Source organism: Oryzias latipes, chromosome 2, assembly GCF_053564925.1.
Source record: "Oryzias latipes strain Hd-rR chromosome 2, Olatipes_Hd-rR_3.1".
In the NCBI taxonomy this organism is placed as follows: domain Eukaryota; kingdom Metazoa; phylum Chordata; class Actinopteri; order Beloniformes; family Adrianichthyidae; genus Oryzias; species Oryzias latipes.
In genome coordinates this window covers 37,532,610-37,545,486 of record NC_136238.1, presented here as the reverse complement: position 1 = coordinate 37,545,486, position 12,877 = coordinate 37,532,610, and the positions used below count along the sequence as shown (strand labels likewise).

The 12,877-nt window shown below is 41.8% G+C and overlaps 2 protein-coding genes across 3 annotated transcripts in view; one reads left to right on the top strand and one right to left on the bottom strand.

The window, feature by feature from the left end:
• Positions 1–12,877, top strand: part of LOC144986976 (uncharacterized) — a 117,209-nt gene that overhangs the window by 63,930 nt on the left and 40,402 nt on the right. The gene's annotated exons all lie outside the window — the stretch shown is intronic.
• Positions 1,684–12,494, bottom strand: LOC144987835 (uncharacterized). 2 transcript variants are annotated; one of them, XM_078937369.1, is made up of 5 exons: positions 11,585–12,494; positions 10,026–11,163; positions 7,805–8,212; positions 6,332–6,491; positions 1,684–5,987 (listed from the first exon to the last, which is right to left on the bottom strand). In XM_078937369.1, exons 2-5 carry the CDS (start codon positions 10,168–10,170, stop codon positions 5,492–5,494), a joined length of 1,209 nt encoding a protein of 402 aa, XP_078793495.1. In that variant the 5' UTR covers positions 10,171–11,163; positions 11,585–12,494; the 3' UTR covers positions 1,684–5,491. The 2 variants fall into 2 exon arrangements, with proteins under 2 accessions (XP_078793495.1, XP_078793504.1); XM_078937378.1 differs by lacking the exon at positions 11,585–12,494 and having other exon boundaries at positions 10,026–11,361.

Sequence of the window (12,877 nt, the reverse complement as noted above, 5' to 3'; positions counted from 1 at the left end):
AAGATGTGAGCATAACATAAATTTTTAGGGTAAGAAATTTTATATATTTGAAACTGAAGCATTTTTTCAACCCAGTCTCATCCCAAAACGTGCAGTAGCCTTGTTTGTCCTCATGGAAAAACATAGTACCTCTACAAAAACGGGCCCTTAAATTGTTATGTTTTGGTTATGTTTTATTTTCATATTCATTTTCTTTGAGCTTTCTCAGGATCACGTGACTTTTGAGTTTTTGCTTGACGTGAACAAACAATATGGCAGATATTCGCTAGTTTTTCGGTGGAAAATTCCACTAAAGATGATATTTTAAGGATTAATCTTTATTTTGACAACATTTCTAGCAATAAATATCCCCTTTACTTTACATACAGTTTGTAGTTTGTTTGTTTGTTTGGTTTAACTTTTTTTTCCAAAAAGCTCTGATGTCGTAGAATAACAATGTTTATTTTCATTCATATCTGCAGATATATCTATTTACTTTACGTTCAACTTTTCCTCAAAACAGGGGTGGGCAAGGGTTGAATCGGTCCTGCCTCCATGTTTGTTCTGGCCCATTGAACAATATCAGAGACCCATGTTTTGTTTTGTTTTTTAACCTGGCCACACGATCCAGACCCGCATAGAATGTGACAATTTCTTCCACCCTTCTGCAGTCTGTGCTCCAACCTGAAACCCTCTAAAATCCAAGGTCTGATAGAACAGAAGACAGTCCGCCCTTTCTACTCCGCTGTTGATCTTTCCCGGTTTAGCTCATTCTTTTATAGCGATTATCCTGCTTTTTGTCCTGATTGCCTTGTCAATCAATCTCCTTCGTGTCTCCTGTACAGAAACACAAAGCTCTTCAGATCAGAAATCTGTGATCACGATCAGATCTTTTGTTTTCTTTCTAAGATCCTAGACCTAATTTCTATGAAGGTGTGAGATTTCAAACAAGAGAGAAAAGGATGAAAATGTTCATGTTTGTGTGAGAAAAGTGTATTTAGGCAGTGAGGAGTTTTACTGCCATAAACGTCTGCAATCAGACTCTGTGGATTTCACAGATCACGGTTATTTTTAGAACATAACTCCTGCAATAAACGAGGGAACTCTGTACTGGTGAAAAAGTAACACAGATATGTGTGTAGCTGCAGCAGTAGACACAGAAATTAGATTTTTTTTCATTATTACTGGATGAGCAACTGACGTGCAGGCACAGCTGACACAGCTGCAGAGTTTTAGCGCTAACTGAGACGTGTGAGGAGCTGCTGCCTTCAAAGTCTCAGTGGGAAATGACGGGAGAGGATCCACTAGTTCTTTTTTTCTTTTTAATGTATCAGTAGGTTTTCCTGACTTTTGTCTTCAAAAATCACACTTATTTGGTCTTTTAGTTATTTCATAGTGTTATTTATTTTATAAAAAAGGATCATGAATTAATAAAACTTTACTATAGGACTTCACAATAAAAGAAAGATAAAAGTTTAAAGAAAAAGAGTTATTGTGGCCCTCACAAGAATAAGTTTGGGGCCCCGCTCTAGCATACATGTGGTGTTGGAAGATTTGTGATTTTTCATTCTTCCAATCATTTAACCACCATGTGAGGAAACTGGATTTTCTAGAAAGGACTGTATTAATAAAAATATTAGGTTGGTTCGTTCCCCTTCAGTTTCCAGCACACAGAAATGAATGAATAAGACTCAGAGACAATACTTAGCTTTTGTGGAGGTTTTACTTCGCACAAACACGAAGGGGACAGACAGATGAACATGGTACATTCAAAGTCCGAACCAACGAGCTCAGGGATGGGCTTTGGTATAAAAAGCCTGCATTGGCATTTTCAGAAGATCGTCCGATGGACCTCTTGTGAAAATCACGCCCACAGGTTACTGCTGGAGAGAAGCTCCAAGGCTAAAGTGAAGATAACTCTGAGGCCTGCTCAGCAGATCACACATGCACAGAAAAAGGGATGAGAATAAACTGTTAGAACAATAGTTTGGCTGTGCTTTCTTCAAATGTAATATAATTTTGAGATGACAATACATGCTCAGTGAATTAAGTTTAAACCATTAGTGTAATAAAAGTTAAAGGCAGTTTCTAACTATTCTTCACACACCACATGAACACAGCATTTCTCCTAGTTTTACACAAGGTACATCAAGCCGGCAGTGCACTTGGCTCTAAAATGAGAACAAAAGTTTGAACCTAAAAACTCTAAAATGCTCTGTTTTGAGATATAATTTTCAACCAGATTACAGGTTATTACTTTCTCACTTCATGCATCCACTCCTGGTCCGGCCCCTCTACCTAATTTTAGAACCTTATGCAGCCTGCGAGTCAAAATAATTGCCCACCCTTGCCTCAAATGATCTGAAAGCATTTGATCTTTTTCATTCATATCTGCGGGCTGACGTGACGCGAGTTTCTCTTTTTTCCTGTGAAAATCCCTGTAAAATCATAAGTTGCGATTACTTTTTACATTTCTAGTGACCCGTGTATGATTTTTTGTTCCGTGTTGTAACGATCACTAGTGTAACAGGCTTTGACATTTGACAAACCGGAACAATGTTGAGTTCAAGAACGGACCGAAGAGTTCTTTAAATTGATTTTGCGATTTATTTAATATTCTTTTGCATTTTAATTTTATTCATAGTATGAGTCTAAATGGCGTATCCAACAAGTGTGATATAAAAATATAAATATCACCATAAATGAGACAAAAGTTTAATGGAGTTTATCAAAATATTAATAGCATCATTTTTATTTCATTTTTTCCCTTTTACTGGCAATGTTTTGACATCTCATGTGGCCAAGGTACCACCAGTATACATTGGAGCCACAAAAAAATAAAAAATCTAGCCTTAGACAATAAAAGCTCATAATTTTTTTCATTTCATTCACAATTTTAAATTTCTATAGTTGCTATTAAACTCTACCACTGGTTTTTAACCAGTGTGTAGTGTGCCATGGGAAATTACCCTCATTTTTATTTATTTATTTATTTATTTTTTATTGAAAAAGACAATTGAGGTTAACAGTTTGTGACAGTTGTATACAATGCAAGGTATAGAAACATAGAAAAAGTACTGGACATGTTCAAAAAACAGATGCAGGATAAAATAAAGTAAAAATTTACTAATAATACAGAGAGAGTGGCGCAGTGGTTAGCACTCTTGCCTCACAGCAAGAAGGCCCCTGGTTCAAGTCCCAGCTGGGGGACATAAAAAACACAACATCAATGGGGGACTTTTCTGTGTGGAGTTGCATGTTCTTCCCAGTGTATGCTCGTGACCCCAAAAGGGAATAAACGGTAATGATGATGATGAATGAATGAAGGGGGGTTTACATAGACATTTTAATTATTTTTAACTCAGGGGGTTATCAAGAAGCTGCAAGTTACCTATGATACTTTGAAGTTCCATAGCAAGTTTGTTTTCCATGAATTTTACAGATGAAAAAAAAGAGCAGAGTTCTTTATGAAAAAAATGGTTTGATTTTAAGGAAACGACATTTATGCATATAGAATTTACCCAAAATAATTACAACATTCAGAATAAGTTCTGTGTTTTTGTTTTCTAAAAGAAACCCAAAAATGATGATCTTAATAGAAAAGTCTGCTAAAAGTGAAAACTTGGGGAAAAGCCTGTAATGTAAACTATTCCAAAAGACATTAAAATAAAATGTTTCAAAGAAAAGATGCTCAGTTGTTTTAATCTCCACATGACAAAAAGAACAACAATTTTCGGGAATTCCAAACCGTTTTCTTAATAATTCCTTGGAAGGGTAAACCTGAGAAGGTTTTAAAGAAAACCTTCTGTCGAAAATAATCTGTCGCTTTGAGATTACTTTCCTTGGCTTTAGGAGGAATGGGGAGTTTTAAATATTTAGCTCGTATTTGTTTCTTTTCTAAAATATTAAAATATTGGGTTATATAATTTGGATTTGAGATGTAGGCAAAGGACGTTTCATTAAAATATTCTCTTATTTGATGGTTTGGGAGTTTGGCATTTGCTATGTTATGTCCAATAAGAAGCTTGGAGACAGTAGGATGTCTGTAGATGTCATCATGAAACAGATCAGAAACTGAGTTTACAGTGTAGGAAAATAATCTGTCGCTTTGAGATTACTTTCCTTGCATGTTCAAAAAAGTCGAGAAGAAGCAAACCACGGGATTCCACCGGATTAAGTTTAACAAATTTATTCCCTAACAATATTTCCATAAAACAGAGTAAAACAAAACAGCATAAAACAGAATAAAACAGATCGATCTGGGTTCCCAAATCCAAAACCGCTGTGTATTTACGGTGATTTCGTTTACATTTTTATTCACTTCAATGAATGTTGTAAAAACATATGTGAAGCGTTGTTAAAAACTAGTATTTGTCTATTTCTATTTCAGTTTTCTAAGCACTGGGGACTCGTACCGCACTATTACGTCCAGCTTTCGACTTGGTGTGTCAACTGTGGCTTCAATAGTGAGTGAAACTTGTGATGCATTGTGGCACTGCCTCAGAGATGAACATTTGCCAGTGCCTACTGAAGAGATGTGGAGGAGTACAGCCAGGAGATTCCATGAAAGATGGAATTTCCCTAACTGCTTGGGAGCCATGGATGGGAAACACATATTCATCCAGGCCCCTGCAAACTCTGGTTCTCTCTACTTTAATTATAAAGGTACATTCTCCGTTGTATTGCTGGCCTTAGTTGATGCAGATTACTTCAACTCACCAGAAGGAGAAGTTGCTTGGCAGTATGAACATGTGAACCATGCTCTGGGGAACAGATAATATCAACCTATAAATTTGAGCCATTTTAACTACATTTTCCATTGTGAAAACCGCTAGTGTATGTGTATATATACAATCTGAACTTGAATACACTATCAAATCTATTGCATCTGATTCTACATTAATTAATATGGCAGCACTCATCACAGCAAATTTAACATTTTTGATATAACAAGTTCTATCAAAGTTAAAGCATAGTTTTTTTGTAAAATGTATTTGGTCCCTTCAACATATACTTATTTACAACTAAATGTAAGGTGCATTTTGAAAGTGTGTATTTTTAATAAACATTTTTACTAACTTTTTCTTTAAGATGTTCTCATTCCCTGCACAATGCTGTGCCCATAATGGTTGTGTTCCTGTAGATGTTGCCTATAAATGCAGTGACTCCATAATTGGGCACATAGCTATTTCAATAAGAGGTCAAGAATATTTATGTCCAAAAATATGCCAAATCCCAAAATGCTACATTACTTTCAAGTCACTGATGCACAATTTCTTTTGGAAAAATGAAACTATTTATTTTTAATGAACTATAAGTTGCAATAACAATCACAAACATAAAGTAATCAAAGGAGCCAGAAAAGGTTGTGCAAATAAGTCACAATGACTGTAGTGCAAGTGAACAATAATGTAAATAAAAATGTATGAAATAGCTATTTTCAAATAAATTTCTGGAATGTAAAAAAAAAAAAAAAAAAAAACAGAATTAAAATGTATAAAGTAAACATCTATTAGGGTAGCCAAGAAGTAGTAGAGCAGCCATAGTTTGGTGGGGTCTGCGGGGGGACCTGATGGTAGGACACCGGCGACTGCTGTGAAAAAAAAGCAGAAGAGGCCTGGCCAAACTCAGCATCATGCAACAGCTGATGGATTCTGAGTTTGACTGAAGACTGTACAGCTGGCGACAATCTCCTTAGTGCTGGTATCAAGCCAAGAGCAAACAAGTAATTTTCATCATTTTGTTGCTCTCTTCGTTGCTCTCTGCGCTCCTCTTTCTCTCTTCTCCGTTCCTTTTTCTCATTTTCCCTTGCTTCTTTTGATAAAAGGTACTGGACCAACAAGTCTGGTGTCTCGAGCCATTTTCTTTTGTTTGACGTAGACCTTGTCACATTTGGGCTGGAGAAGGTTGATCCTGAAGACGTGCTTGCAGATGCTTCTCTGTCGCTGACATCTTTTTGAACGACCACTTGATCAACCCCTTCATCCATATTTTCATGAGAAATATCGCTGTGAACAATGTAAAGACAAATTCAGTTTACATCAGAAACATAACTCACAATGTGGGCCATGCCACCGATTCATAGCCATTTTGACAAAATACTCCAGAGCTTAATGTTTAAATACTAATTTTGTTTAGATTCATACTAATTTAAATGTACCATATGTCAGGCAGCAAAATTTCAGCAGAGGTTACCTATACACAGTACATAAACTAATATATTGAACTAGAGGTGTGATCGCATTGTGAACAGGGAACATGCAATGATATCATGTTAATCAATATTTAATGTCAATGCATTATGGCAGCACTCACACAGCTATGTATTGTAATGTTCTAATGATAATATTACCTTCGAAATTCTGTTGATGTTGCGAGGAACTCCATGACCTTCATGAATTTCCACGGCTTCTTCGTGTTTTTAGCAGCCTGTCCACTTCGGCAATCTTCTTCATGCTTTTTTCGTGTGTATGTATCTCGGAGGCTTTTCCATTTGTGTTTTACCTCCTCCACTACAGCACACAAACAATGGCGATTGTGAAACGTTTGTAGGAACGTACATTTAAATGAAACTCACCATCAAGGCCCATTTGCTGTGCAATACCACTCCATAACAGTTCTCTTTTATCAAGATCTTTGTAATCGCTGTCGCGTTTGTCATTAAGTTCTCTGTGTTATGACACCAACGAGACCAGCAACTCTACATACATCTTGCCTTGCACTGGCAGTGTATTTGCACTGGCAGTTTAGATGTAACTTGGCGTGTATCTTCTTCGCCATTACATATGTGTGCTCAGCAAAACAGTTTTGTGTTTGAGCACCCCAAGTTGTGTTTTACTGTAACTTCAGAAGCTCCAGACACGTGTGCAAAAGCACCATTCTCATTGGTCCTTTGCCTCAAACCGAAAAAACGAACCCGAGGCATTTTTCAAAAAAAAGGACGCTTTGATGCGTGGCGTTTTCCGCTTCGGTGTGCACACTCACCTTGGTGCCCTTTGTTTATTCACAAGGCGTTAAACTTCGGCGAATATCGCGCGCGAATTCCTCTCGGTGTGTACGGGCCCTAAAACAGATTTAACATCTTTCATTAGACCCATGTAGTCAGGAGGGATAGTTCTTTTTGAGATTGTTTGTATTTCTTACCAAGATTTGCCTTCTGTGGATTTTTTCTAACATCAGAGTCAAGGCCTGTACACACCGGGACGAATATTCGCCAGGCGTTATTCACCAGCGTTTTTCGCCACGTTTTTTGTGTTCACACCCAGGCGATTTTCGCTGATGATGAGCCGAGCGAACATGCAATTTCATTCCCTGACATTAGATAGCGCTTAATGTAAAACAGAAATACTCCTGTACACAAGGTGGCGCTGTGCAACTTCATGCTTCTTAAAGTCGCTTTTCCCTCAGAAGAAGAGAGAAAGTATTTTCGCGCTTGTCAGAATCATACAAAGAAAACATGAATATTTCAAGCACCAGTAGCTCCAACTGGTGCTTGGTTCGGGGATATTTTAGAATGTCCGTCATTATTTCTTTGCGGCAGTGTAGAAGATAGACGCCAAGTAGCGTCTATCTTCTTCGCTGGTATATGTGCTCAGTAAGGCAGTTTGATGTTTGAGCGCCCCCAAGTTGTGTTTTACTGTAACTTCAGAAGCTCCAGACACGTGTGCAAAATCGCCATTCTCATTGGTCGTATAGTTTCTGACGCGGCGGGTCAAAACAAAAAACGAACCCGAGGCGTTTTTAAAAAAATGCCGCTTTTACACGTGGAGATTTCACGTTGGTGTGCACAAAATTTGTCCCGGTGTGTACGAGCCTTCACACTGACCTTCTGACATGTGAGAGCTGTCCACACTTTGGACATGACTTCTGTCCCTCCTCTTCCTCTGATCTCTGTTCTGTGGGTCTGTCTCTTCATCTGTAGTTGATGTTGATTCTTCATGTTGGTTTCCTTCTTCATCCTGGCTATCAGTTACATTAAAGCTCTGATTGTTTAGATCTGCTTCACTGTTCTCATCTTCCTCATAAGTAGGAATCTCCATTACGGTGTCAGTCTCCTGCTTCAGATCAAGCTGACTGTTGTAGAACCCTTCTTTCTTCTCTTTAATCAGTGATGGTTCTGGTTCCTCCAGTTCCTCTTTATAAAGCGGAGGGTCCGGTTTCTCATGTTCAACTCTGAAGTTCCTCTGCTGGTTGGAGAGATCCTCATCCTCGTTCACCCAATGTTGGGGGAGGACTGCAGAAACGCAGGACACAGGACATTTATTATGTTTTAGAACTTTGCGCATTGTTAATAAATACTATTAACTGCTTATCTGAAAACACCAAATGTCTGTGAAGACTCACATTCATCGATTTTGTTTCCATCAGAAGTAGGATTAAAAATGCCAATAGCTGGTGAAAGACCTAGTTTAAATGTGCACCTGGGGGAGGATTCAGACCTGAAACTGGATAGCATGGTCTACTTAGACTACATGTTTTTTTTTTTAACTTGTCCTGTCCAACAGCTGGGCAGACAGATGAGAGCTGAGGGCCTCTTGTGTTGGACATATTTTACTTTAACAAGAGGGGTTATTAATCTTCAGACAAACCAAAGGTATGTCTGAAAAACCCCTTTTGTAATTGAGGCCAAACTTTATTAATTTCAATCATGTTTGTAAATCTTTGGTGTTGGACCGGACGGAAAAAGAAAAAGGGGAAGAAGAGAGAGGGACGTTAGAGAGAGGGGGGGTAGAAGGGTGATAATAGGAGGGGAAGGGGGATAAGACCATGAAGCAGCATAAAGCAACAAGTTTACTGGTTGTTAATCATTATGGTAAGGTTCTGGGTCCCGCCCAGGAGGGGAGAACCCCGGGGAAAAAAGAGGGCCCACAAGGGGTGTTGTAAATATGGCCCGACCAGGCTTGGCCACAGTTGGAAATTTGGCGGGGCCCAGCGCTCAGGAGCAAGGACCAGAACCCACCCCCCGGGGACACGAACACCCCCGGCTCAGATGTAATGTGAACCCCCCCACCGCGCGGAGAGAACACCGCCGGGCCCAGGGAGCCGGCACCCCGGGGACACGGCCGCCGTTGCAAAGGGGCCCGTACCCCCCACCAGGGAAGAGGCAGGGGACAGATGGTCCCAGGTCCCACCTTCCTTGCAAAATGTGTGTGCGATGTGTGTGCGCGTATGTGTGTTTAAGAGGGTGTGTGTGTGCATGTGTGTGTGTTTATGTTGGGATGTATATATTGAGGGGGGAGGGCTGTGTGTACTAAGGGGGGTGCAGTTAAAATTGGTGGGTAGGGCACTAAGGGGACATCTCCTGATTACTCACAGTGACGTCCCCTCACCCTCCCCACCAAGGGGCCCTAAATGTCTAAAGTGCGGTTAAAATTGGTGGGTAGGGTGCTAGGAGGACATCCGCTGCTTGCTGGCAGTGATGTCCAATGACTACATGGTTTTGGGTTGCTATGAGTTCCTTGTCCTCAGCTGGGGGTTGGGGAGCCAGTGACTGGTCATCTCTTTCAGCTGTTAATGACCTATGTGAAACCGGTTTGTTCACCTCGCTCAAACCATCCTTTCTCTCTGGCTAAAACTCAAACCTTGCTATCTTGGAAGGAGTAGTTTGTGGCCCTCAGGTGGAGGTGTATTGCAGACTCAGGTCCACCTGAGTTTGTTCTGTGATGTTAGTAATGCAGCTAGAGAAACAACCTCTGCACAAACGTCTTTACCAACATGGCAAAACCAACTCAAGTGGACCTGAATTGGCTCGAGCAGGGGAACCACCCAGCCAGGTACAGAGCCTTCCTGCATCCAGGAGCAAGGGGGAACCCCGGCGTTAGGGCCCCGAGCACAGGACAGGCGCTGCGCCGTACTGGGTGGAAGCCATTGGGGCCACTGGGAGCCGGACACCAAGACCCAGGCCAAGGACAGAGCCAAGACCCAGAAGACCCAGGAGCCACTCACCACCAGGCCTGCTTGGGTTGAACCTCGTCACCGCATGCCAGCCCCAATGCCCGACCCAAGCAGCTTCAGAGAGCTACACTCCTTTGATGAAGGTCACATACCTATGTGGTGGAGCTGCAGCTGTGGTTTCCAGCTGCTATCCAGCAGTCTGCGCTGACGACAGAGCTCCTCCTCGTTCTGGATGATGGTTCCTTCACCAGCAGAAAGTTGTTCTCTGACAGAACCTTCCTGAGGTTCTGAAGACATGGTTCCTGCTCCGACCTTCAGCTCCAACTCCCACAAACACCGCTGTCCTCTTCACTGCAGCTCCGATCGATCATCTGCTAGTCTCACAATCCCAGAAAAAAGTTCCAAACAGAAACTTTTCTCCTGTTTGGAGATTTTCCTGAAAGTTCCTGTGATCCTGCAGGAGTCAGTTCTGCTCAGCCTGCACACCAAACAGAAAAGACTCTGGAAGCTTCCACATGTGAAACTTCAAGACAAAGAATCCAAACAACAACATCTGATTGGTTGACTTTTGGAGGGAAAGCTGCAACAGTCTTCTGTGATTGGTTCAGCCGTCCCTGCCCCCACTAGTCCACTGCACTGGGGGCAACATTCCAGGGGGGGTTGGTAATCTCCTCCTTCTATTGTTTCTGCCCCACTGGCTCTTTCAAAATAAAGGCTTGTTGTAGCAGAAACCTGAATGGAACATCAGAATGGACTCAAACTGCTGCTGGTTTCAAAGCCTCGTTCTCAACTTCCAGCTGAACTCTTCATGAGTTTGAGCGTCTGTGACAAACTCTACAGTTGAACAACAGCAGTGAAAATCTCTGTGGATGTCAACTGGGAGAGAATCAACATGAGATTTCCAAGAGTTTCTGCAGGAACTCATCACAAAGTCAGGAGCTGCAAGGCCTGATGGGAGATCTGGGATCCTATTTTGGCTCTGCTTTTCTCCAAAGATGAAGAACATCAAGAAATAACCAATAAATGCTGATCTGGAACATTCTGTCTGGGAGTCTGACTGACACTTTGACACTTTCTACATTCTGCTTTGATCCGGGTCTGAACCTGCTTTACTGCCACCACAACACATCCAATCCCAGCCCAGAACCTGAAGCTGGTTCTGAACATGAAGCCGGTCTTCAGGGACAGCAGGACTGATGAGTCAGTGATCTTCTCAGATGGACTTCAGACCCCTTAGAGCTGAAACTCTCACTTTTCTCTAGGAATCAGCTTCTTGTTGACGACACACTGCTGCAGTCAGGGGAACACACAAGAAACACACACACAAAGACACACAAAGGGGGAGGAGCTTAGCTCAGGCATTGAAGTCATGGTTGAACTCTTCTGGGACTGATTTTAGACACAGAAAGCGCTCGTGTTGTAATCAATAACATGATTGGTCAGCTTTAGCATCAATGGAAACATCACATGGTCTTTCATTAAAGTCCATTTAGATCATAGTTACAGAAAGAAGAACTGATCAGAAGTCATGAATCAATGGAGATTCAGAAACATTCAGAATATTTCACTAGTCTGATTGGAATCACTCTATTCAATAGAAACCAGCAAGAAAATGTAGATTTTCTCTCATGACCTCATTATTCATGTGAATTTATCAGCTGTAACCCATAATTCAGACAAATGGAGCCAGTAATTCCAGAATAATCCTCACATAGATGTTGTGTGTGGAGCCCGTTTTCCTTTAGATGATCCAGCTCTTGGTCCACTGAACCTCCAACCTTCTTCCATTTGTTCAGCTGCTGGACAGAACAAAGAAAAACAAACAGATGTTTTTGCTGAGTCAGGAAAATGTCTGTTGGAGCTCCAACATGATTGTTGACGGTGTTCCTCCTCTTTCTGCTCCGCTGACGTCCTCATTTTCAGTTTCCTGATCAGACAAACTAAACTCTTTTCCAGGTTTGAATCACCAGAAGAAGAAGAAACTTCCACCTTTGTGCCACATGCTCAGAGAATCCACTTCCAGAACAGCAGAGATTCCCGCCACATGTGACAGAGCATCCAGGTGATCTCCAACTACAGGACATCATCACCTGCCTGTGACAGTCACACCTCCATTCTAGATGCAGCCAATGACCTCTAGGCTGTTTGAGGCTCAGAACAACATGACAGCCAGGAAGACCATCCCTCCTCCTGACCACCAGCTGCTCTGTCTCACAATGGCTGCCATGAGGAAGACTCCATGAAGAGTTAACGCCCAGAGGTCTGCTGGACCAGACACCATTCCTGACAGAGTGATCAGAGAGCAGAGCAGCTGCTAGACGTCTGATGTCTGACAGGAAATCTTCTAGCAGATGTCAGCTCCATCCCATCAGACGTTAGCTGACAGACTGGCGGCCATGAGCTGGAACAGCAGTCAGAAACACAGTCAGAGGGTGGAGATGGGCTGCAGGTGAAGCAGGAGTCCCCGCCAGAAAAGACGCTCAGCACTCCTCCTCTTCTTCAGCTTTCTCACGGATGAAGCAGAAAATGATTTTTCCAGAAACATCCCTCCTGCCTCAACCCACTTGTGTCAAGCTGCTGGAGTCAGCTGGTTTCCATGGCAACGGCTGATGAAGGACAGCAGTTTATTTAAAGTGAGACTGGAACATTGATGTTTATACTAAAATGACTGTTTCTGTTATCAGAAGCTGCAGAAAGAAGAGACTCAGCGTTTTCCAGCAGCTTCAACAGTTTGTCAGAGCTTCATCCTGCAGAAACATCAGCAGAAGAGAAGCAGCAGCCATGAAGGGACTGAGGACAGACGGACATCCAGCCAGAATCCAAGCAGCACCTTCATCCTGATGAAGCTCCGCCCTCTGACCTTCAGCAGTCATCTCCAGGCTCCGCCCCCAGTCTGCAGCAGCTTCATCTGCTGCCTCCATCCTCTCTCTGTGAGTCTCTGCAGAGTTTTTCTGCAGCAGCAGCAGCATCAGAGCCAGAGAGCCAAAGAAAGTGGAAAGTCTGA